This window comes from Somniosus microcephalus, chromosome 1, assembly GCF_052327205.1.
Source record: "Somniosus microcephalus isolate GS21.2 chromosome 1, FLI_Smic_1.0, whole genome shotgun sequence".
Classification (NCBI taxonomy): domain Eukaryota; kingdom Metazoa; phylum Chordata; class Chondrichthyes; order Squaliformes; family Somniosidae; genus Somniosus; species Somniosus microcephalus.
The window spans coordinates 189,049,459-189,071,718 of NC_140987.1; the positions used below are offsets into that span (position 1 = coordinate 189,049,459).

At 41.9% G+C, this 22,260-nt stretch overlaps 1 protein-coding gene across 4 annotated transcripts in view; it reads left to right on the forward strand.

The window, feature by feature from the left end:
• skic3 (SKI3 subunit of superkiller complex) overlaps positions 1–22,260 on the forward strand; it is a 136,020-nt gene that overhangs the window by 33,556 nt on the left and 80,204 nt on the right. For all 4 annotated transcript variants that reach the window (XM_085988621.1, XM_085988592.1, XM_085988612.1 and 1 more), the window contains exons 8-15: positions 341–449; positions 2,043–2,183; positions 4,549–4,650; positions 6,170–6,306; positions 8,854–8,937; positions 9,266–9,369; positions 15,957–16,083; positions 21,693–21,872. In XM_085988621.1, coding sequence (XP_085844747.1) covers positions 341–449; positions 2,043–2,183; positions 4,549–4,650; positions 6,170–6,306; positions 8,854–8,937; positions 9,266–9,369; positions 15,957–16,083; positions 21,693–21,872 — 984 coding nt within the window. The remainder of the gene's footprint in view (positions 1–340; positions 450–2,042; positions 2,184–4,548; positions 4,651–6,169; positions 6,307–8,853; positions 8,938–9,265; positions 9,370–15,956; positions 16,084–21,692; positions 21,873–22,260) is intronic.

Sequence of the window (22,260 nt, forward strand, 5' to 3'; positions counted from 1 at the left end):
ATTTGCAGATGATCCCTGGAAATGCTTCAATATTTGCAGTGGTCCCTTACACAGAAAAGGTTGAAAACTACTGCATTGGTGTATAAGAATGCAATGGGATATAAATAGTATTGTACTTGTGAGCATGCCTTTGCTATTTTATGTTACTATGCAAAAAATAATTAATTTCCAATTTTTTAAGGTGCCAATGTCATCAACTTAACTGCATACATTTCTTAGGAAATGCACTACTTTAACAAAAGTAAAATACACTACTTTAACAAAAGTAAAATAAAGTAACATCAGAGGCTCAGGCTTTTGAAAATAGAAGTATATATTTTTTTTAACTTCTTTGTTTCAGCTGCCACATGAAGAAGACAAGCTAAAATTAGCTTGCGAGGTTTTGATAGCCCAGTATCCTAATTCATCATCTTCACTAGAAGTACTCGGGATGCATTTTATCCAGACAGGTAGTTATTTTTGTAGTTTCAAAATAATCAAATTTTTTGTACAGTTAACGCCTAGTGGTTAAGGTGTCTCTCCACAGCATAAAATTATCCGTATTTTGACACAAATTGCCAATCTCTCTGAGACAATAAGGAACGATAGTGTGAGAAATGAAGAAATTCATACTGATTCCGCAAGAGGCACTGACTTGCAGTTGGGGTTAAGGAGCATTATTGAGAGAGAGCGTTCCCTCGGGCAATGCTAGATTAATCTATGTGCATGATGTTGACACTAAGTGCAAAATGTGGGAAGGAGCACAATTCCCCAACACTTGTCATTTCTATCCTCAAGATGAAAAGTGTCATCTCCAATTCTCAAATGGTAAAGGCCTTGATTTTCTGGTCAGCAGTGAAATGATGGCACCTACCGCTGACCTCTAAGGAAGCTACCCACAAATATTGAGCAATCTCTGGTGTGGATTTCACCTCTCCCGACGTTAATTTGGTTCTGGCATCAAGTCTAGGGGATCTCCAGTGTCCAGCAAAGTGATGTCATTAAGCTGGCTAAGTAGCCAATCACATTGAAGAATTCTCAGACAGCAAACCAAGAAGTAAAATGCACTTTTTAATCATTTTACAGGGCGAACTAAAGATTGGGGCATGCACATGTGATTAAGGTAGAAGCTGAAGTATCATAAACTTAAAAAAAAAAAAAAAAAGTTATTACAGGTATATTAAAAACATGGAATTTGTATCATAATGGAAAAATTTGACATTCCACAAATATAAAATTAGTTTTTCAGGGCTAGAACAGTTGTTCAGCAGTAGTTATGATTCAGTACGCCGTTAAAAACTCAGTTACACCTCATTGAACAAGGCTTAACTTTTTAGAGAGTTTTTAACAGTGATATTACAGCAAAAAAGGGGAAGTTCTCGTCCACTCAGTGATTTCAATTCATTGCCGGCTGCGGGAAGTTCAACAGCACAACCTGTAGAGGAGCAGGGAATGACTAACAGCAACTTCTGGATTTCCGCGTTTAACTGTGCATGTGTGGACACCAGAAGTTGCTGTCAGTTTCACAGTTGTAATGATGGCAAACACTGACAGTTTCGCCATCATTACAACTGCAAATTCCGGCCAAAATACTTTGGAAAGAGTAGGAATGGAAATTATTGATCCAGAACTGTGTCTTATAGGTTTTATCTTGAAAATAAATGCATGGTGTGGGTTAAAGGAAAGTATTCCAGGTTAAATTGTGCTGAAAAGCTTCTAGATCAGCAAGCTTTAACTGAATGACATCCGACATTTTAAGTGTGTTTAGTGATGTATTGCTTTAATCAATTAGTACTTTTGCAGGTGTTATTTGTAGTTGGTGCTTTTTCTAAATATGCTGCTGTGCAGCAAATATTTGTTATTCAGTCCTAGTGTCCTTCACACACTTCAGGAGCTTGCCATGATGCTGTTAGTGGCAAACTTCTACAGTGTACAGAGGATGCCTTTATTTGAAGAATGAGGATGACACTACCAGTTGGTAATCTTTGTATTGAGTTTGCAGTGGTGATTAATCTGCATTACAGAAGGGTTCTATTACTATACTATCTTCTCATTTTAAACAGAGTGTTTTAGTGAAGAGGCTTTCCAGTGTTATACAAGACTTAATAAAATGGAACCAACAAATGGGTTAGGCCTTATTGGACTTGGGATCAAAGCTATGCAAGAAAAGAAATATGAAGAAGCAGCAAAGAACCTTACTGAAGGTAGTTTTTTTGGGGGGATTACTCTTTCTGGGGAATTGTGCTTGTGTGGTAAGAAGAAATCTATCAGACAAATGTAATACACCATACAGGAAACTTTGTGATATCCGGCACCGACGGGACCGAGCTGTTGCCATCCCATCAAAACTGCCGGACAAACCAGCGCTAATGTTAAAACATACGGAAGCTTTTGAGCTGTGTATCTAGCAACAAACCCTACAGCTTCTAAACAGTCGGCCGTAGCTTGCAAGCGTCTCTGTAGCTAAGCAACAGCTTTAGCTAGACCTTGCAGAGCCTGACTAGTGGAAAAAAAAGCAACAAAAAGAAAAAAACTTACTGAACCGACTCCTGAATTTTGCCGGTGGCTCGAGCATTCCGGACAGTTAACCTCCGGATAAACCAAAGTTTCCTGTATATAATGTCTCTGTGGTTCCGCAATCCTCTGAAAATGTATCTGATCACTCTTCTTCCCATGCATTTTAACTGGAATTGCTAATTAAGCAAAAGTTAATATTTTAATGTCGATTTTTCTGTTTACAATTGACCTGTTAATTGTGTTGACTTTTAGGCCATTGCATTTTGTACACTTCCTTTTCACTCTGGGCCCTGTGTTTACATCAATCCAGATTCAGGAATGATGTGGTCTACCAGCTGTAAGGGTCCTCCCTGAAATGAGTTTGACCAGTTCCAACCCAGTTTCTAATGGATACTGGCACTAAGCACAAAACTGTCCTAACCCGGCACACGCAAACACTAAATTGGCGGGTTCATTTGAAGAGGGTGATGCATGCGTGAAGTGGAAAATGAAAAATGTTGAGGTTAAATCAAGCTGTCAGGGCAGAGCATAGCGAACTGCACACTATCTGGCTGCTGTATCTAATCTGCAAGTGCCTGTTGTGGGTATCTGGACTGGGTGTTCCAAATATACCAAGTGTACAAGTTTCTTGATTTACCTAGAGGGATTCTGGATCACCTGTGGCAACTACCAATGTTGCAAGCCTCCTTCTGACTGTATGGTTCAAGATTCAAGATCATTTTATTGCCATATGTAACTAGTACAATGGAATGCTTACTCCCCACTCACTCCCACAATAAATATAAAAGCAAAAAGTAAAAACAAGAATAAATTAAAACAATAAGCAAATAAGCAGAAAGTATAGCAATAACAGTCCAAGTTGCAGGATATGATGAATAGTGCAAAAAAGCCTCAATTATCACTGGAAATAATAGTAATGTAATATGATAAATAGACCATTCTTTTTCCCTACCCCGGAGTCTAGTGCCAAGTCCATGTCTGTACGTGCTGTTCAATTAGATTTATTTTCTCTTTGCATGCATCAATTCAGTCATTATTCATTGGGCCAAAAATTCGGGTCGGGGGCTTCCCGCGGGTGCAAGCCCCCGATCTGCACTCACCCTGCGTGCTGACATCTGAAGCCCGGGCCTGCTTGCATTTCCTGTGACAGGCCCGGTTCAGATGTCAGCGCGCAGTGCTTACCTGATCCAGCGGCGTAGTTAGTGCGATGTGCCGGCTGGGATCAGGTGAGCACTGTACAACCAATCAGGGGAGGGGAAGGTTCATTCATGAGTTTGAGAGTAAGAACTGTCAAACTCATTGAAAACTACGGGGGCCCAAAACACTATTTAAACTTTAAATAAAAATTTAACAAACATCCCAATCATTAATTATTAAGTATAAATAAGTTTTTTTTTAATAATTTAAACAATTTTTTTTTCTGAAAAAAATAAATTTTTAATAAAAGGGTCTAAAACTAAACTTACCTTATTGTAGATTCTTTAAAATAATAAACCTGTGGGGGGAAAAAAAATTCTAAATTACACTAAAACACCACTTACCTGTAAAAATAAATACTTACATGTGCTTTTTACAAGCGTAAAGACCGGAGGCCTTTAGACATGTGCAAATCCCCCAAAACAGAGGAAATCCAAGACGCACGCGCTGCCCCCTACAGCGCACGCGCTAGCCTCTTCACCTCTTCGGTTGGAGGAGAGGAAATACCGGTTTTCGGCGCATGCGCTGTGCATGCTGAAAACCGGCATTTCCTCCGGCCAGACGCGTGAGTACCCCTTCCGTACTCGTGCGTTTGGGGAGGAATTTCTGCCCCATTGTGTTAGTTGGAAGTCTAGAATTGTATCCTTTGGCAATCTGCTTCAAAAAAGGTGACGCTGCATAACTGCTTTCAGTATTTTACTATTGTTGCTGCTATGATCTACATTTCACTCTGGTACATACATGCACTAGCCACTACTTGGTGATTGCCAAAACTTGTGTTTTTTTTTCCCTTTTGCCTGATGTTTTTCCTTCTGCCTTATACGAGATCTGAGAGGAATGTTACTTGTATTGCAGGATTAAAGCAGGCACGTTCAGCAATTATAGCTTGGTTTTATCTAGCAGAGCTGCAGCTCCGGATGCACAAGTACAAAGAAACGATTATCTCTTGCAGGCAGGGTAGGAAATGTTCTTTTGTTTGCATAAAAAATGAGCATTTATTAATTGATCTCCCATTGTGATGTCCCTGGATAAGAGTGAACTTTTCTCACTTCCTGTAATTGTCTGCCTGTCACCTATGCTCATTTTTTCTGTTTTCCTTTCAGGCTTTCGCTCATTGTCCATATCTCTGTCTCAGACTTTTTCTCATTTTCTCTTAAATAAGTCTATTGTTATGATCTGGTTAATGTTGCTATGGCTCTGTCTGTGTGGCTGCAAAAGATTTTTCACCAATTATGCACACATCTATAAATTTCACTTGTTTGTTTTTGTTCCTTGATATTTTCTCTACCAGTCGCGCTGGAAAGGATGCCACAACTGAACTGACAAGAGAACCAGTTTTTTTTTTTGTTTTCACATGAGAAAGAAATGTCCTGAGGCCTGGGCTAAAGGCCCATACTCGGCCTTGTCGCTGACGGGGTGGGGAATGGCAGTTCAAAAATCTACCCATCGCAAACAACAATTTTTCCTCATTGTGCCATTTGCTATTTCATGAGAATATTTAAACAATTTTAAATGATCACAATCAATAATAGCTTATCTTTTTCTTGTCAAACTTCTTCAGCTTGTTCCTGTACCCATACTCCTATGCTGCTTTTATTTTATAATGGGAGGATAACTTCGAGCAAATGTCCAGTAATACAGCTTTTGGAGATCTAAAAATGAATTAATTAGTAATAAGAAATATTTGTAGTCCGAGAAAATCTATTAACTATAATGTTATTTTGGTGGTTTATGTTGTTTTATACGTCACATTAGTTGAAAACTTCCCTCAGGAAATTGATTGAAACCAGACCTGAGTCCTGATCATTGTTCCCATCGTATCCCATGGTATATTCGACTTGCTTAAAGCCACTCATTCAATGTAGATGATGAGTAGATAGATTCAATATTTCTAACTTTTTTGACTTGTATCTTAAAGTGTGTATTAATTTAAGCTGTGTTTAAAGTTACAGGCATGTTGGTACTGTTCAGTTTAAAACATATATATATAGATTTATCACAATGTACTCTTGCAATCTTTTTATATCCTGCCCATTTGCATTATTTAGATTATTTATTTCATGCTTTAGCCATAATCAAGAAGGCACCAGAACCACTAGACTGGTCTCTAGAAGCTGCATGAGATTAACCGCCAGTGTCATGCCCACCCCCACCCACCCACCCTCATTTCTTCACTCCCTTCAAGCCTAAAAGGAAGCACCTGGTCTCTCCAATATGCAAGTGGGTGATACTAATCAGTAAGCCACATCCAACTATTCTGTAGTTCAACATATTGTGCGCCATGGCATTGCACTACCTGTGTGTACAGAGACAAATAAAATTAATTGCATGCCTTGTGTTTGTAGTTGAAAATGATCTCATTAAGTTCCAGCTGCAAATTTGCTGATACAATATTAAGACTTTTATACATGTATTCACTGGAGACAAATTAGGAGCTGAAATTCCCTTGAGTGTTGGTTGTGATTCATGCCTGTAGGTCTGGAATGGTTGGAAAGCAGTGTCCATGATGGTAACATTCAGCAAAAACACAAGTTGCTTCATTTGCAAGCAGAAGCTATGGTCAGATCTGGTGACCCAAATAATGCAGAGAAAGCCTTTGGCATCTTGGAACAGGTATGACACTCTTACAGATTAAAGTTCTATTTTCCAATGTGAAATCCTGATGCTTTTGCTATTAACGTTAATGGGCTGTATTGCGACCCCCTACGAGCTGTGTACGCGTCTGTAGGTGCTGTGCAAGTTCCGGGTTTAGGCATGCGAAACGCATGCACTAAAGCCCAGAACTTGCGATCTGTCAATTCTTGACAGATTCTCCGCATCCCCAGGAGATGGGCCTCTGCGGGTGGAGAGTTGTGCTATTTGCCCAACTTCCGCCTGCTGAATGTCTGTGAAATTCTTAAGCCTGGTAAAAGCAGGCGCAAAGCCTGCTTTTACCAGCATAAGAGTTATTAAAAAAAAAATAGAAAAATAAAATTTTATCACTCCATTTATACGTTAAAAAACCCTGCCTAATAAGGTAAGTTTATTTTTAGCGCCATTAAAACATATTAAAAAAAAAAAATTCAAAAAATTATAGGCCCAGAAATTCGGGTCGGGGGCTTCCCCGGGTGCAAGCCCCCGACCTGCACTTATCTTGCGCGCCGGCAGTTGAGCTGTGGGGCCCCGTGGAATTCCGATCCGGGGCCTGGTCCAGCTGCAGGCACGCAGTGCTTGCGTAACCCAGGGGCGCAGTTAGTTCAATGCGTCCCCTGGGATCACGTGGGCCATGGGCAGCCAATCGAGCAGGGAATGCTCCATTCATAAGTCTGACAGGAAGTGCTGTCAAGACTTATAAATACTACGGCCCCAAAATAGCACTAAATCTTCAAATAAATCTTTTTAAAAATCACATTTTTTAAATAAACTATAAATTACATTAACTATTTTAAACAATTTAAATTTTTGAAAAAAATAATGTTATATTCTAACGGGGCTAAAAATAAACTTACCTTGCATTAAAGTATTAAAAAATAATAAACCTGTGGAAAAAATGTTTTAATTTTAATTAATTGACCACTTACCTTGTAAAAAGCAGGCCTTACGCCTGCTTTTTAAATTTCTAAATTCTAAAGACTTACCCTCACGGAAAAACCTGTTTTTAAAAAAAAAAAACGTAAGTTCAAAGCGCACGCGCAGACTCCCCCACGCGCGCGTTCGACCTCTGAACCCCTTCGTTCAGAGGAACGGAAGTGCCGGTTTCCCACGGATGCGCAGTGCATGCAGGAAACCGGCACTTCCATCGGGCCTACGGGTGAGTACCCCGTGCGTACTCACCTGTGGAGACCCGAATTTCTGGGCCATTATTTTCATTTAAAATAGTTAATTAAATGGCATTTTAAATATGTAATTTTAAAAAATTCATTTCATGTGTTTGTGTATTTTTTAATTGATCCCCATTCATACTTATGGGAATTCCGTACGTACAGGACTCCCATTAAATATGAATGGGGATTCCCTTTTATTGGTTGGGTCGGCACACGTGATCCCAGGGGTGCTTGCGAACCGTGTGCGCCCCTGGGATACGCGGGCCTCTGCCTGCGTGTGACCGGAGAGGCACAGGATTGCAAGCCTCCGTACCTCCCGGGCCACCAGGTAAATGCGTAGATTTGTTACAGGTTGGAGGCATCCGCCCGCAGGAAGCCCCCGATCGCAAATTTTGAGCCAATATAAATTGCGTCCACAAGTTTTGTAGACGATTACTGGCATGGTGGTGAAGGTAAGGGGGCGGGGGGCAGCAATCTGATTACTTTACCCAGTGGATCTTTTAATGCAGAATTGGATTTTAACAGTTTTTTTTTGTCAAAACAAGACTTGAACTATTGAAATTTTAGGCTTTTCAGAAACTCTGTCTTAACCTTTTGGTTTAATATATTAGTCTTGTGCTTAGCCATGAACACCTGATGAGGTGACATGGCTGTGTGTGCTCATAGTGCTGCTGAATCCTGGTCATCTGTGTTGTACTTGCTTTAAACAGCAGAATGTAATGTTAGACTAGTATGTTCCACTTATGGTCTACAACTCTGATTCACTGCTAATATTTTCTTATAGTTCATGTACTTAAGGGAGGTTTTGTAATCACTTTGAGTTGATTCTGATATTTCGTATCAACTCGGAAATAATTCCGTGTAATCTGTTTCTACCAACTGAGCAGGATTTACTTTGCCCAGAGTGGGAATTGAGATGTTACGGGTAGTTTGGCAGCACGGTGGCATAGTGGTTAGCACTGTTGCCTCACAGCGCCAGGGACCCGGGTTCAAATCCGGCCTCGGGTGACTGTGTGGAGTTTGCACATTCTCCCCGTGTTTGCGTGGGTTTCCTCCGGGTGCTCCGGTTTCCTCCCACAGTCCAAAAGATGTGCGGGTTAGGTTGATTGGCCATGCCAAAAATTGGCCCTTAGTGTTGGGGGGGGGATTAAATACGCGGGGTTACGGGGATAGGGCTTGTGTGGGATGGCTGTCGGTGTAGGGACCGGGTGCTAGGGTTTGGATGATCAGCCATGATCTCGTTGAATGGCGGAGCAGGCTCGAAGGGCCGAATGGCCTACTCCTGCTTCTATCTTCTATGTTTAGAAAGCAATCAACTGATCTTTGTGTAATACTGTGGATGTTGCTACCTTTCCAGCTTCCTAACACCAATGAACCAGTGCTACGTGCCATGAAAGGTCAAGCTTATTTGAACAAGGGTCTGGTGAAACAAGCATCTCAGGTTGGTTTGTACTTTAAGTTGCTTAGTAATGAAATGCAAATGCGCATGAAGTTAATGTTCCAACAGTTGTCAACATTATTTTCATTTTACGAATGTAACTGCAACCTGCTGTTTTAAATACTTGCATTTTATTCCTAGTAAACAGTGGGATAAAGAATTATAGCACTAAAATCAAAATTATAGTAAAATGATGTATTTAAATTGAGATCTTGGTGTTTTTGCTGATGTTTCTTCCCATCAGTAACAATCCAATTATATTACAGCTAATTAGCAGAATTTTGAATCTTTGCTGTAAGATTAAGTAATTTTTCCTCCATTCGCCTGATAGATTGCAACAGATCTTACCGATTCTTTTCCTGACCTGGCTGAGACATGGGAACTCCAAGGCCTTATTAATTATACCCAAAAAAATTATATGCAGGCAGAACAAAGGTAAGAAAGGTCATTTAACTCTGAGCTCACCTTATGCTTACAAACAAAAACAAAGGTACTTTTTCCTTAACAGAATTAGGTATGATGAGTTTGATTTTAAAAAGCAAAGTTCTATGTAGTGAAGATGTGGGTTGTAATTTTTCATTTTTCAATTTAGAGAATTGACTAGACTAGAAAAATCTTACTAAGGTTTGCAAACCAGAAGCATTAAAAGCATGATAGTTATGAAGCTTGTATTGCTAATGGCATATTTTTATAAAGGGGCACTGCTGAACTGTACTTTTCCTTCCACCTCCTCACCTCTCCCCACCTCTGCAGTTTGTGTCTCTTCTACAGGAGGACAGGCTGTACCATTGATGCCAGTAGCATTCTGATACCTCACTCAAGATAGCCATCTTTCCTTTGTGAATCTGGATAATGAATATTGGCAGTCTGTTTGAACATGAGTGGTCTTACAGCTAAGGCCAGTCCTGTTCTTACCTAACATGTACACGTGGTGGCAGCCAAGATCACTGTATGAGAGTCAATAGTGTGGACCCGGTTTTTTTTTTGCCCCATCGATTGTCTCAATCTGAGAATGGGTAGCTCAGCGCAGAGATCAAACCTAGGAACTTCCATGTCAATGGGTTTTGTACCACACCATTTTTCATTCATCCACCAGTTGATCTCCTGCAGTGTTACACACAGGGAGTCAACAACATAAGAAATAGGAGCAAGAGTAGGCCATTTGGCCCTTCAAGCCTGCTCCGCCATTCAGTAAGCTCATGGCTGATCGCCTACCTCATCTCCACTTTCCTGCACTATCCCCATATCCCTTGATTCCCTTAATATTCAAAAATCTATCGATCTCTGTCTTGAATATACTCAACGACTGAGCCTCCGCAACCCTCTCGGGTAGAGAATTCCAAAGATTCACCACTCTCAGTGAAAACATTTCTCCTCATCTCAGTCCTAAATAGCCGAACCCTTATTGTGAGACTGTGACCCCTGGTTCTAGACTCCCCAGCCAGGAGAAACATCCTCCCTGCATCTACTCTGTCAAGCCCTGTAAGAATTTTGTATGTTTCAATGAGATCACCCCTCATTCTTCTAAACTCTAGAGAATATAGGCCTAGTCTACTCAATCTCTCCTCGCAGGACAATCCCCCCCCATCCCAGGAACCAGTCTGGTGAACCTTCGTTGCACTCCCTCTATGGCAAGTATGTCCTTCCTTGGGTAAGGAGACCAAAACTGTACACAATACTCCAGATGTGGTCTCACCAGGGCCCTATATAATTGCAGTAAGACATCTTTACTCTTGTATTCAAATCCTCTTGTAATAAAGGGCAATATACCATTTGCTTTCCTAATTGCTTGCTGTACCTGCATGTTAACTTTCAGTGATTCGTGTTCAAGGACACCCAGGTCCCTCTGAACGCAAACAATTCCCAATCTCTCACCATTTAAAAAAATACTCTGCTTTTCTATTTTTGCTACCAAAGTGGATAACTTCACATTTCTCCACATTATATTCCATTTGCCATGTTCTTGTCCACTCACTTAGCCTGTCTATAACCCCTTGAAGCGTCCTTGAATCCTCCTCACAAATTACATTCCCACCCAGCTTTGTATCGTCAGCAAACTTGGATATATTACATTTGGTCCCCTCATCAAAATCATTGATGTAGATTGTGAATAGCTGAGGCCCAAGCAATGATCCTTGCGGTACCCCACTAGTTGCAGCCTGCCAACCCGAAAATGACCCGTTTATTCCTACTCTGTTTTCTATCTGTTAACCAATCCTCAATCCATGCTAATATATTACCCCCAATCCCATGATCCCTAATTTTGTTTAATAACCTCTTGTGTGGCACCTTATTGAATGCCTTCTGAAAATCCAAATACACCACATCCATTGGTTCCCCCTTATCTATTCTGCTAGCTACAACTTCAAAAAACTCTTAACAGATTCGTCAAACATGATTTCCCTTCCATAAATCTGTGTTTACTCTGCCCAATCCTATTATTATTTTCTAAGTACCCTGTTACCACGTCCTTAATAATAGATTCTAGCATTTTCCCTACTACTGATGTCAGGCTAACTGGTCTGTAGTTCCCTGTTTTCGCTCTTCCCTCCTTTCTTAAATAATGGGGTTACATTTGCTACCTTCCAATCTGCAGGAACCGTTCTAGAATCTATGGAATTTTGGAAAATGCCAACTAATGCATTCACCATCTCTATATCTTTTAAAACCCTAGGATGTAGGCTGTCAGGTCCAGGGGATTTATTGGCTTTCAGTCCCATTAATTTCTCCAGTACTATATTCTTTTTACTAATACTAATTTCTTTTAGTTCCTCATTCTCACTAGACCCTTGGTTCGCCACTATTCCATGAAGACAGACACAAAGTATTTGTTTAATTTCTCTGCCATTTCCTTATTCCCCATTATCATTTCAATCTGTTTTTATGTCTCTTGCTAGTTTACTCTCCTATATTCTATTTTCCCTTTCTTTATCAATTTCTGGGTCCTCTTTTGCTGAATTCTAAAATCCTCCCAATCCTCAGGCTTACTACTCTTTGGCAACATTATAAGCCACTTCCTTTGATCTAGTTAAAGCCTCCTTGAAAAAGTGCAACATCCCCACCGACACCTGGGAATCCCTGGCCCAAGACCGCACAAAGCATCCGGGAAGGTGCCGAACACCTCGAGACTCTTTGCCGGGAGCAAGCGGAAGCCAAGCGCAGGCAGCGAAAGGAGCGCACGTCAACCCAAGCACCCCACCCACCCGCCCCTTCAACCACCGTCTGCCCCACCTGTGACAGAGACTGTAGGTCCCGCATTGGACTCCTCAGTCACTTGAGAACTCATATTTTTAATGTGGAAGCAAGTCATCCTCGGTTCCGAGGGACTGCCGAAGAGAAGAGTACTATCTTTAACTTCTCTTGTTAGCCACGATTGGACCACTTTTCCTTTGTGGTTTTTGTGCCTTAAAGGAATGTATATTTGTTGTAAATTATGTATTCTTTAAATGCTAGCCATTGTTTTTCTACCATCATACCTTTTAATGTAGTTTCCCAATCTATCTTAGCCAACTCGCCCCTCATACTTATGTAGTTTGCTTTGTTTAGATTTAAGACTCTAGTTTTGGATTTAACTCAATCACTTTCAAACTCAATATAAAATTCTATCATATTATGGTCACTCTTCCCTAAAGGCCCCTTTACTACAAGGTTATTAATGAACCCTTTCTCGTTGCACAATACTAGATCTAAAATAGCCTGTTCCCTCATTGGTTCCTCAACATACTGATCTGGAAAACTATCTTGCATACATTCCATGAATTCGTCCTCCATACTATTACTGCAAATTTGTTTTGCCCAGTCCATATGTAGATTAACGTCCCCCATGATTACTGTATTACCCTTGTTACATGCGCCTCTAATTTCCTGATTTATACTCTGCCCTACATTACATCGACTGTTTGGGGGCCTATAAACAACTCCCACCAATGTTTTCTGCCCCTTACTGCTTCTTGGCTCCACCCAAACTGATTCTACTACTTGATTTTCAGAGCTAAGATCCTTTCTCTCTACTGTCTTTATCCCATCCTTTATTTTCAGGGCTACCCCTCCTCCTTTTCCATTTTGCCTAACTCTTCTAAAAGTTAAGTATCCTGGAATATTTAGTTCCCAACCTTGGCCACTTTGCAACCACGTCTCCATTATGGCTATTAGATCAAACCTGTTAATTTCTATCTGCACTATTCATCTATTTTGTTGCGAATGCAACCAAGTACATTATTGAGGTCAAGCAATTTAGTGGACGGAAGCATAATTGGAACCAGGCAGATGGGAGGAGAGGGAGACTGTCAAGAGGATTATAGAAATTTACGGTACAGAAAGAGGCCATTCAACCCATTGTGTCTGCGCCGGCTGAAAAAGAGCTATTCAGCCTAATCCCACTTTCCAGCTTTTGGTCCGTAACCTTGTAGGTTACTGCACTTCAAGTGCACATCCAAGTACTTTTTAAATGTGTTGAGGGCTTCTGCCTCTACCTCCCTCTAATCCTTCTACCAATTACTTTAAATCTATGCCCCCCCCCCCCCCCCCCAGGTTATTGACCTCTTTGCTAAGGGAAATCGGTCCTTCCTATCCACTCTAGCTAGGCCCCTCATAATTTTGTACACCACAATTAATTCTCCCCTCAGCCTCCTCTGTTCCAATGAAAACAACCTTAGCCTATCCAATCTTTCCTCGTAGCTGAAATGGCTGGGGGGAGAAAAGGTGGGAAATGGATGGCGGGGGTAGAAAAAGCAGGAAAACGATCTCAGCTGGGGGTTGGAGAGGGAGCAGGAGGAAGGCAGCCCATTTTCTCTGAGGAGGTTCCAGTGACCTATCCATCCCTCTGCTGATGGACTTGCTCTTCCCAACCATCAGGTTTTCATTGAGCATGCTGAGGTGGGAACAGAGGTTATATGTGCAGGAATGAGGGGAGAACGAACGGCAGTCGATTCAGGAATGGAGCACATTCCTGTCAGCAGGAATTAGAAATTTTAAGGGATTGAGTTGCCCTTGAAAAGGAAAAGTACAATCTGAAGGTAGCCTTTTCCACTCATGGCAAGAATAAAGTAAGGTTTCAAAGATTCTTGGGAGGGAGGACAGTTGTTGTCATGAAGCCCGAACGCAGGTACAGCAGAGGGGTGCGAAGGGGAGTTCGCAGAAGAGCACCTCTGTGGTTACGGACTCAAGTCTCACATTTGGAGGTGGGGGGAGGGAGGTGGGAAGAGGTCTGCACGGTTGAGGAGGCAAGGTGCCAACGAGATTGGTGAAAAAGGCAAGCCAAACACTCACTCTGAGCAGGGATACAGGCCTTGAGCAAAAGTGGAATCTGAGGATAGACAGGGAGCTTGGAGGGAAACTGACAGCTCCAAGTGACCTGTACAGCAACAACATTTTACAAAATTGTTTCAAATTTACTATCACTCTTCCTCACCAGCTCTTCTCTCGACCACTCCACAGTCTCTAAATTGTCAGACTGCTTGTCCGACATACAGTTCTGGATGAGCAGAAATTTTCTCCAATTAAAATTGGGAAGACCGAAGCCATTGTTTTCGGTTCCCGCCACGAACTCCGTTCCCTAGCCACTGACTCCATCCCTCTCTAGCATCTGACTGAGGCTGAACTACACTGTTCGCAACCTTGGTGTCATATTTGACCCTGAAATGAGCTTCCGACCACATCCGCCGCATAACAAAGATCGGCTACTTCCACCTCCGTAACCTCGCCCGCCTCCTCCCTTGCCTCAGCTCATCCGCTGCTGAAACCCTCATCCATGCCTTTGTTACCCCTAGACTTGACTATTCCAATGCACTCCTGGCTGGCCTCCCACGTTCTACCCTATGTAAACTTGAGGTCATCCAAAACTCGGCTGCCTATGTCCTAACTCGCACCAAGTCCCGTTCGCCCATCACCCCTGTGCTCTCTGACCTACATTCGGTTAAGCAGCGCCTCGATTTCAGAATTCTCATCCTTGTTTTCAAATCCCTCGATGGCGTCGCCCCTCCCTAGCTCTGTAATCTCCTTCAGCCCCACAACCCCCCGAGATATCTGCACTCTAATTCTGCCCTCTTGAGCATCCCTGATTATAATCACTCAACCATTGGTGGCCGTGCCTTCTGTTGCCTAGGCCCTAAGCTCTGGAATTCCTTGCCTAGATCTTTCTGCCTCGCTACCTCTCCTTCCTCCTCTAAGGCGCTCCTTAAAACCTACTACTTTGACCAAGCTTTTGATCATCTGCCCTAATTTATCTGTAAATTTTTTTGACTTATAATACTCCTGTGCAACACTTTGGGACGTTTACTACGTTAATGGCGCTATATAAATACATGTTGGTGTATCACATTTCCTCTATCTTTTTCACGGTCCTTTGCCAACATTGTTGAAGTCACTTGAGGCTCAAAACCTTGGCCTGCTGATTGGTGCCCCCAGGTGGCGAAAGCCAACAACTCATGCAGACTCAAACGCAATATAAAGTAGCAGCTACTGTATCAGCTGCAAGGGAGTTACTACAATTAGTGGTTGCTAACATCAGCTAAAACTTTAACATCAAAAAACCCTGTGCCACACTACCACCTACAGCCACATTTAATGTAAAAATGTCAAAGATAGTTGATAAATGGGTTTTCAATTGATTTTGCAGTTGAATGTTGTGAGCTGCCTACCATTTTTCATATATAATAGCCATATATACATACTATTACCAAAGACAGTTGAAAATAACACAATTTGAAGTGATGACAAGGCATCTCCGGGTTCAGATGATGGATATAAAATTTGCTCTTGTGCAGTAATATGTGGCAATGATTTATCACTGTTTTGGCTCATCGTAAGGCTGAATCACTGACATGGTAACACTTCCAAAATGCTTAGTTTGCTCTTTAATTGCTGTCTGATCCGGTGACTCAAAGAATCGTGCAATTAACTGAGTGCCAAAATTACCCATGTGATAGGAAGGAACATTGAAGTCCTCACCTTTTTATATGAACCTAATTATTTCCTCTTTGGAAAAATAAAGCCGAATAACATTTTGACATGTATCCCTACAGTTTCCGGAAAGCTGTGAAAATAAAAGCAGACTGTGGAGAATATTACTACTACCTTGGAATAACTTACTGGTTCATGGGGGAGGAGATGAGAAAAGACAAAACTAAAACTGCTACACATTTGTTAAAGGTTTGTGAAACCACAATGATCTTTCTTACAATGGACAAATTCTACAAATAAATACTTGTGTGTTTCAGTCCATACTGTACTGAATAGATAATGTGTAATGGTAGTGTTCTTTAAATACAATATTTAAGGTATCCTACAGGGACATTTTTAGGGTACCTGACCCATTGAATGTTCTTCCTCCAGTGCCTAATGTGTGTCCAGATAGACACTGATAGGGAATGCCTTTTAATCCATCTTATCTCCTCCATTCAAGAAGACTTTGCAGTCCCCTCCATCTTGGTATTCTGCTGCTCGTTAAGTAATTCATCTCCACTACCCTACCCAGAAATCTTTATTTTTATTCATTCATGGGATGTGGGCGTCGCTGGCAAGGCCAGCATTTATTGCCCATCCCTAATTGCTCTTCAGAAGGTGGTGGTGGGTCGCCGTCTTTAACCGCTGCAGTCCATAAGGTGAAGGTACTCCCATAGTGCTGTTTGGGAGGGAGTTCCAGGATGTTGGCCCAGCGACGATGAAGGAACGGCGATATATTTCCAAGTCAGGATGGTGTTTGACCTTGGAGTGGTGTTCCCATGCACCTGCTGCCCTTGTCCTTCTAGGTGGTAGAGGTCACGGGTTTGGGAGGTGCTGTCGAAGAAGCCTCGGCGCGTTGCTGCAGTGCATCTTGTAGATGGTACACACTGCAGCCACGATGCGCCGGTGGTGGAGGGAGTGAATGTTTAAGGTGGTGGATAGGGTGACAATTGAGCTTCTTGAGTGTTGTTGGAGCTGCACTCATCCAGGCAAGTGGAGAGTATTCCATCACACTCCTGGCTTGTGCCTTGTAGCTGGTGGAAAAGCTTTGGGGAGTCCAAAAGTGAGTCACTCGCCACAGAATACCCAGCCTCTGACCTGCTCTTATAACCACAGTATTTATGTGGCTGGTCCAGTTAAGTTTCTGATCAATGATGACCCGCAAGGTGTTGATGGGGGATTCAGCGATGGTAATCCTGTTGAATGCCAAGGAGAGGTGGCTGGACTCTCTTATTGGAGATCTAATGCATCTGTTGATCATCTTTTGTGTGAAGAACCTCCTGGCATCAGTCCTAAATTTGCTTTTTGCTAGTTTGAACCTGGTTTAGTATGAAGCAATTCAGTGTGTGGCTCATCTCTGAACTGCCTCAAAGACTAGAACTAGACAGTATTCAAAGTGTGATCTGACCACAACACTATATAGTTTCAGTATGACTTCCTCTGACTTGGCTACAATACTCCAGTTGAGGCCGAACCAGTGTTTTATAAAGGTTCATCATAACTTCCTTGCTTTTGTACTCTATGCCTATTTATGAAGCCCATCATCCCATATGCTTTCTTAACCGCTTTCTCAACCTGCCCTGCCATCTTCAACGATTTGTGCACATATACCCCCAGGTCTCTCTCTTCATGCACCCCCTTTAGGATTGTACCCTTTAGTTTGTATTGCCTCTCCTCGTTCTTCCTACCAAAATGCGTCACTTCGCACTTTTCTGTGTTAAATTTCATCTGCCATGTGTCCGCCCATTTCACTAGCCTGTCTGTCTTGAAGTCTATTACTATCCTCCTCACTGTTCATTATACCTCCAAATTTAGTGTCATCTGCAAATTTTGAAATTGTGCCCTGTACTCTCAAGTCCAAGTCATTAATATATATCAAGAAAAGCAGTGGTCCTAGTACTGACCCCTGGGGAGCACCACTGTGTACCTTCCTCCAGACTGTAAAACACCCGTTCACCACTACTCTCTGTTTCCTGTCACTTAGCAAATTTCATATCCATGCTGCCACTGTCCCTTTTATTCCATGGACTTCAATTTTTCTGGTACGCCTATTATGTGGCACTTTATCAAATACCTTTTGGAAGCCCATATACACTACATCATCAACCCTCTCTATTACCTCATCAAAAAACTCGATCAAGTTAGTTAAACACAATTTGCCTTTAACAAATCTGTGCTGGCTTTCCTTAATTAATCCACACTTGTCCAAGTAACTGTTAATTTTGTCCCTGATTATCATTTCCAAAAGCTTCCCCGCTACCTAGGTTAAACTGACTGCCCTATCGTTGCTGAGTTTATCCTTTTTTGAACAAGGGTGTAACATTTGCAATTCTCCAGACCTCTTGCACTACCCCCATATCTAAGGAGGATTGGAAGATTATGGCGAGTACCTCTGCGATTTCCTCCTTAACCTCCCTCAGCATCCGAGGATGCATCCCATCCGGTCCTAGTGACTTATCAACTTTAAGTTCAGATAGCCTTTCTAGTACCTCCTTTATCAATTTGTACCTCATCCAGTCACTCCACTACCTCTTTTGCTATAACTTTGGCAGCATCTTCTTCCTTGGTGAAGACCGATGCAAAGTACTCATTTAGTACCTCCGCCATACCCTCTGCCTCCATGCATAGGTCTCCTTTTTGGTCCCTAATCAGACCCAACCCTCCTCTTGCTGCCCGTTTATTATTTATATGCTTATAGAAGACTTTTTAATTCCCTTTTATGTTAGCTGCCAGTCTATCCTTAAACTCTCTCTTTGCCCTTCTTATTTTCTTTTTCACTTCCCCTCTGAACTTTCTATATTCAGCCTGATTCTCACTTGTATTCTCAACCTGACATCTGTCATACGTGCCCTTTTTCTGCTTCATCTTTCTATCTCTTTCGTCACCAGGGAGCTCTGGTTTTAGTTGCCCTATCGTTCCCCCTCATGGGAATGTACCTCGACTGTACCCAAACCAACTCTTTTTAAAGGCAGCCCATTGTTCGACTACAGTTTTGCCTGCCAATCTTTGATTCCAGTTTACCCGGGCCAGATCTGTTCTCAACCCACTGAAATTTGCCTTCCTCCGATTAAGTATTTTTACTCTAGATTGTTCCCTGTCCTTTTTCCTAGCTAATCTAAACCTTATGATACTATGACCACTGTTCCCTAAATGTTCTCCTACTGACACTTGACCCATCTCATTCCCCAGACCAGATCCAGCAACGCCTCCTTTCTCGTCGGGCCGGAAACGTACTGATCAAGAAAGTTCTCCTGAACACACTTCAGAAATTCTTCCCCCTCCCTGCCCTTTACACTATTACTATCCCAGTCTATATTAGGATAATTGAAGTCCCCCATTATTACTATTCTATAGTTCTTGCACCTCTGTAATTTCCCTACAAATTTGCTCCTCTATATCTTTCCCACTACAGTAGTTGGTGGCCTATAGAATACACCTAGTAGTGTAATGGCACCTCTATTATTTCTTAACTCTAACCAAATCGATTCTGTCCTTGAACCCCTCCAGGATGTCCCCTCTCTCCAGCACTGTAACATTCTCCTTAACCAATACTACCACCTTTCCAACTTTCTTTCCTTCCCTCTCATTCCTGAACACCACCTATCCAGGAATATTTAAAACCCAATCCTACCTTTGTTTGAGCCAGCAAACACATGGGTGATGGGTAAACAGGACTTGGTGCGAGCTAGGATGTGGAAAGCAGAATTTTGGATGAGCTCAAGTTTATGAAGGGTGGAAAGTGGGAGACCGGCCAGGGGAGCGTTGGAATAGTCAAGTCTGGACGTAGCAAAGGCATGGATGAGGGTTTCATATTTCCATGGGCTGAGGCAGGGGTGATATTACGGAGGTGGAAGTAGGCGGCCTTGTTGATTGAGAGAATTATGGGGTCGGAAGCTGAGCTCCAAATCAAGTAGGATGCGAGAATGCGAACAGTCCGGTTCAGCCTTGGACAGTGACCAGGAAGAGGGATGGAGTTGGTGGCTAGGGAACAGAATTTGTGACGAGGACCGAAGACTATGGCTTTATTTAATTGGTAAATTTCTGTTCATCCAATACTGTATGTTGGACAAGCAGCGTGACAAATCGGAGACCATGGAAGGATCAAGCATGGTGTGAGGTAGAGCTGAGTGTCGTCAGTATAAATGTGAAATTTGACGTTTTGATTGATGTCGCCGCCTACAACTGCTTTTTGCTGTAGTGTACATTCTTACTTCTATCATGAGTTTGAGTGATTCAATGCCATGTCTTTTCTGTTAGCTGAGAATGCTTTATACTTCACTCAAATACCTTTACGTTGCCTGACATGAATTGAGTAAGTTGGAAGTCCTCTGTGGATGCATGTAGGCATGTCAATAAGCCATGACCAGCTTCGTTATTTAAAAAAAGGCACCTTAATATAGAAATAAGGACCAAGAATAAGAATTTTTGTTTAAAGTTTCAGAGGAACTGTAACAGATAATTCGTTACCATTTTTAACACTAACCCATAAACTAAAGTTCCCTTTGAATTTTTTTGTGAACTTTTAATATTACTTTGGCTACAATCAGTAATGTTTCCACCTCCAATATGGATGGTGGAAGCCAGGAGAAAAAAGAAAGGTAAATTAAAAGATTAAAATGTTAGGATTTTTTAAACACAACTAAGTTCTGTTTTTTAATCCCTTTTCTCTCCTCCTGTCCTGGAGGTGTTTAGATTTCTTTTCAGGAACTTGCTTGTGCACAGTGTTTTTGGTGTTATGTACAGATACAACAACAACAACAACTTGTATTTATAGAGCGCCTTTAACGTTGTAAAATGTCCCAAAGGCACTTCACAGGTGTTACAAGACAAAAATTTGACACCGAACCACATAAGGAGAAATTGGGGCAGATGACCAAAAGCTTGGTCAAAGAGGTAGGTTTTAACAAGTGTCTTAAAGGAGGAAAGAGAGGTAGCGAGGCGGAGAGGTTTAGGGAGGGAATTCCAGAGCTAAGGGCCTTGGCAACCGAAGGCACGGCCACCAATGATTGAGTGATTATAATCAGGGATGCTCAAGAGCACAGATATATTGGGCAGGCGGGGGAGGGGTTGTGGGGCCGGAGGAAGTTACAGAGATAGGATAGGGCGAGGCCATGGAGGGATTTGAAAACAAGGATGAGAATTTTGGAATCGAGGCGTTGCTTAACTGGGAGCCAATGTAGGCCAACGAGCACGGGTGATGGATGAATGGGACTTGGTGTGTGTTTGGACACGGGCAGCCGAGTTTTTGATGACCTCAAGTTTACGTAGGGTAGAACATGAGAGGCTAGCCAGGAGTGCATTGGAATAGTCAAGTCTAGAAGTAGCAAAAGCAAGATACGCATCTTGCCACATTCTCCAAGTAAATACCAAGGAAAATGAGATGGGAAGTTTGGTGAAGTGATTTCTGCCTCAATATCATAATACAGAAGTGTAATGCAACAGAAGGGATGGGGGGGCGCGCAAGACCCAGCATCCCAGTTCCCCAGCCCTTTTTCCTCTGCCTTGTACGCAGAGAAGAGAGTCGGCTCCAGATCTATGGACAGGCTATTTCATGTAAGTAATAACATTCAAACAAGTGGACTATACAGGGAAATTGAGGATGAACGAAACACACAGTTGCAATCCATTTATCAACTGGCTTATCCTTCAGTCTCTGTTACAGTGTGTTTAATGTTACCTAATCGTACCTTCAAAATCTTGAATAAAATTACCATTTTAAAGAAGTAAACCAAGTTTTTGTTTCAAACTGTTGAGAGTTTCACTTCTGACTTAGATACAGACTTACTCATCTTAAACTTTTTTTTAACCAACTGCAGGCTGCCAAGTTGGACACATACAATGGAAGAACATTCTGCTACTTAGGCCACTACTATCGAGACATAGTTCAAGATAAAAGCAGAGCCCGAGGCTGCTACAAAAAAGCCTTTGAGTTAAACAACAGTGATGAAGAAGCAGGAGCAGCAGCAGTTGATCTCAGTGTTGAACTTGGAGATATGGTACTAATCATGCTTACCTTATTTTTTCAGAATACTTTTCACTGCTCAAGAATTTGTGGTTGAAACTAAAAGTTAGAATTGTAAATTGGCTTATTTGATCACAGTACTCCAGACTATAAGTATCAGCTTGGCTTACCAGTAGCATTTTTGCCTTTGGTTTGAAGATTATGGGTTCAAGTTCCACTCAAGGACTTGTGAACATTGTCTAGGCTGACACCTCCGTGTAGTGCTGAGGGAGTCCGAGATGCAGTCTTTTGGATGAGATGTTAAAGAAAGGCCCTGTCTGCCTGTTCAAGTGATGTAAAAGTTCCCATGCACTTTTTGAAGAACAGAGGAGATCGCATGGTGTCCTGGGAAACATTGCTTCCTCAAACAACACCACAGATTA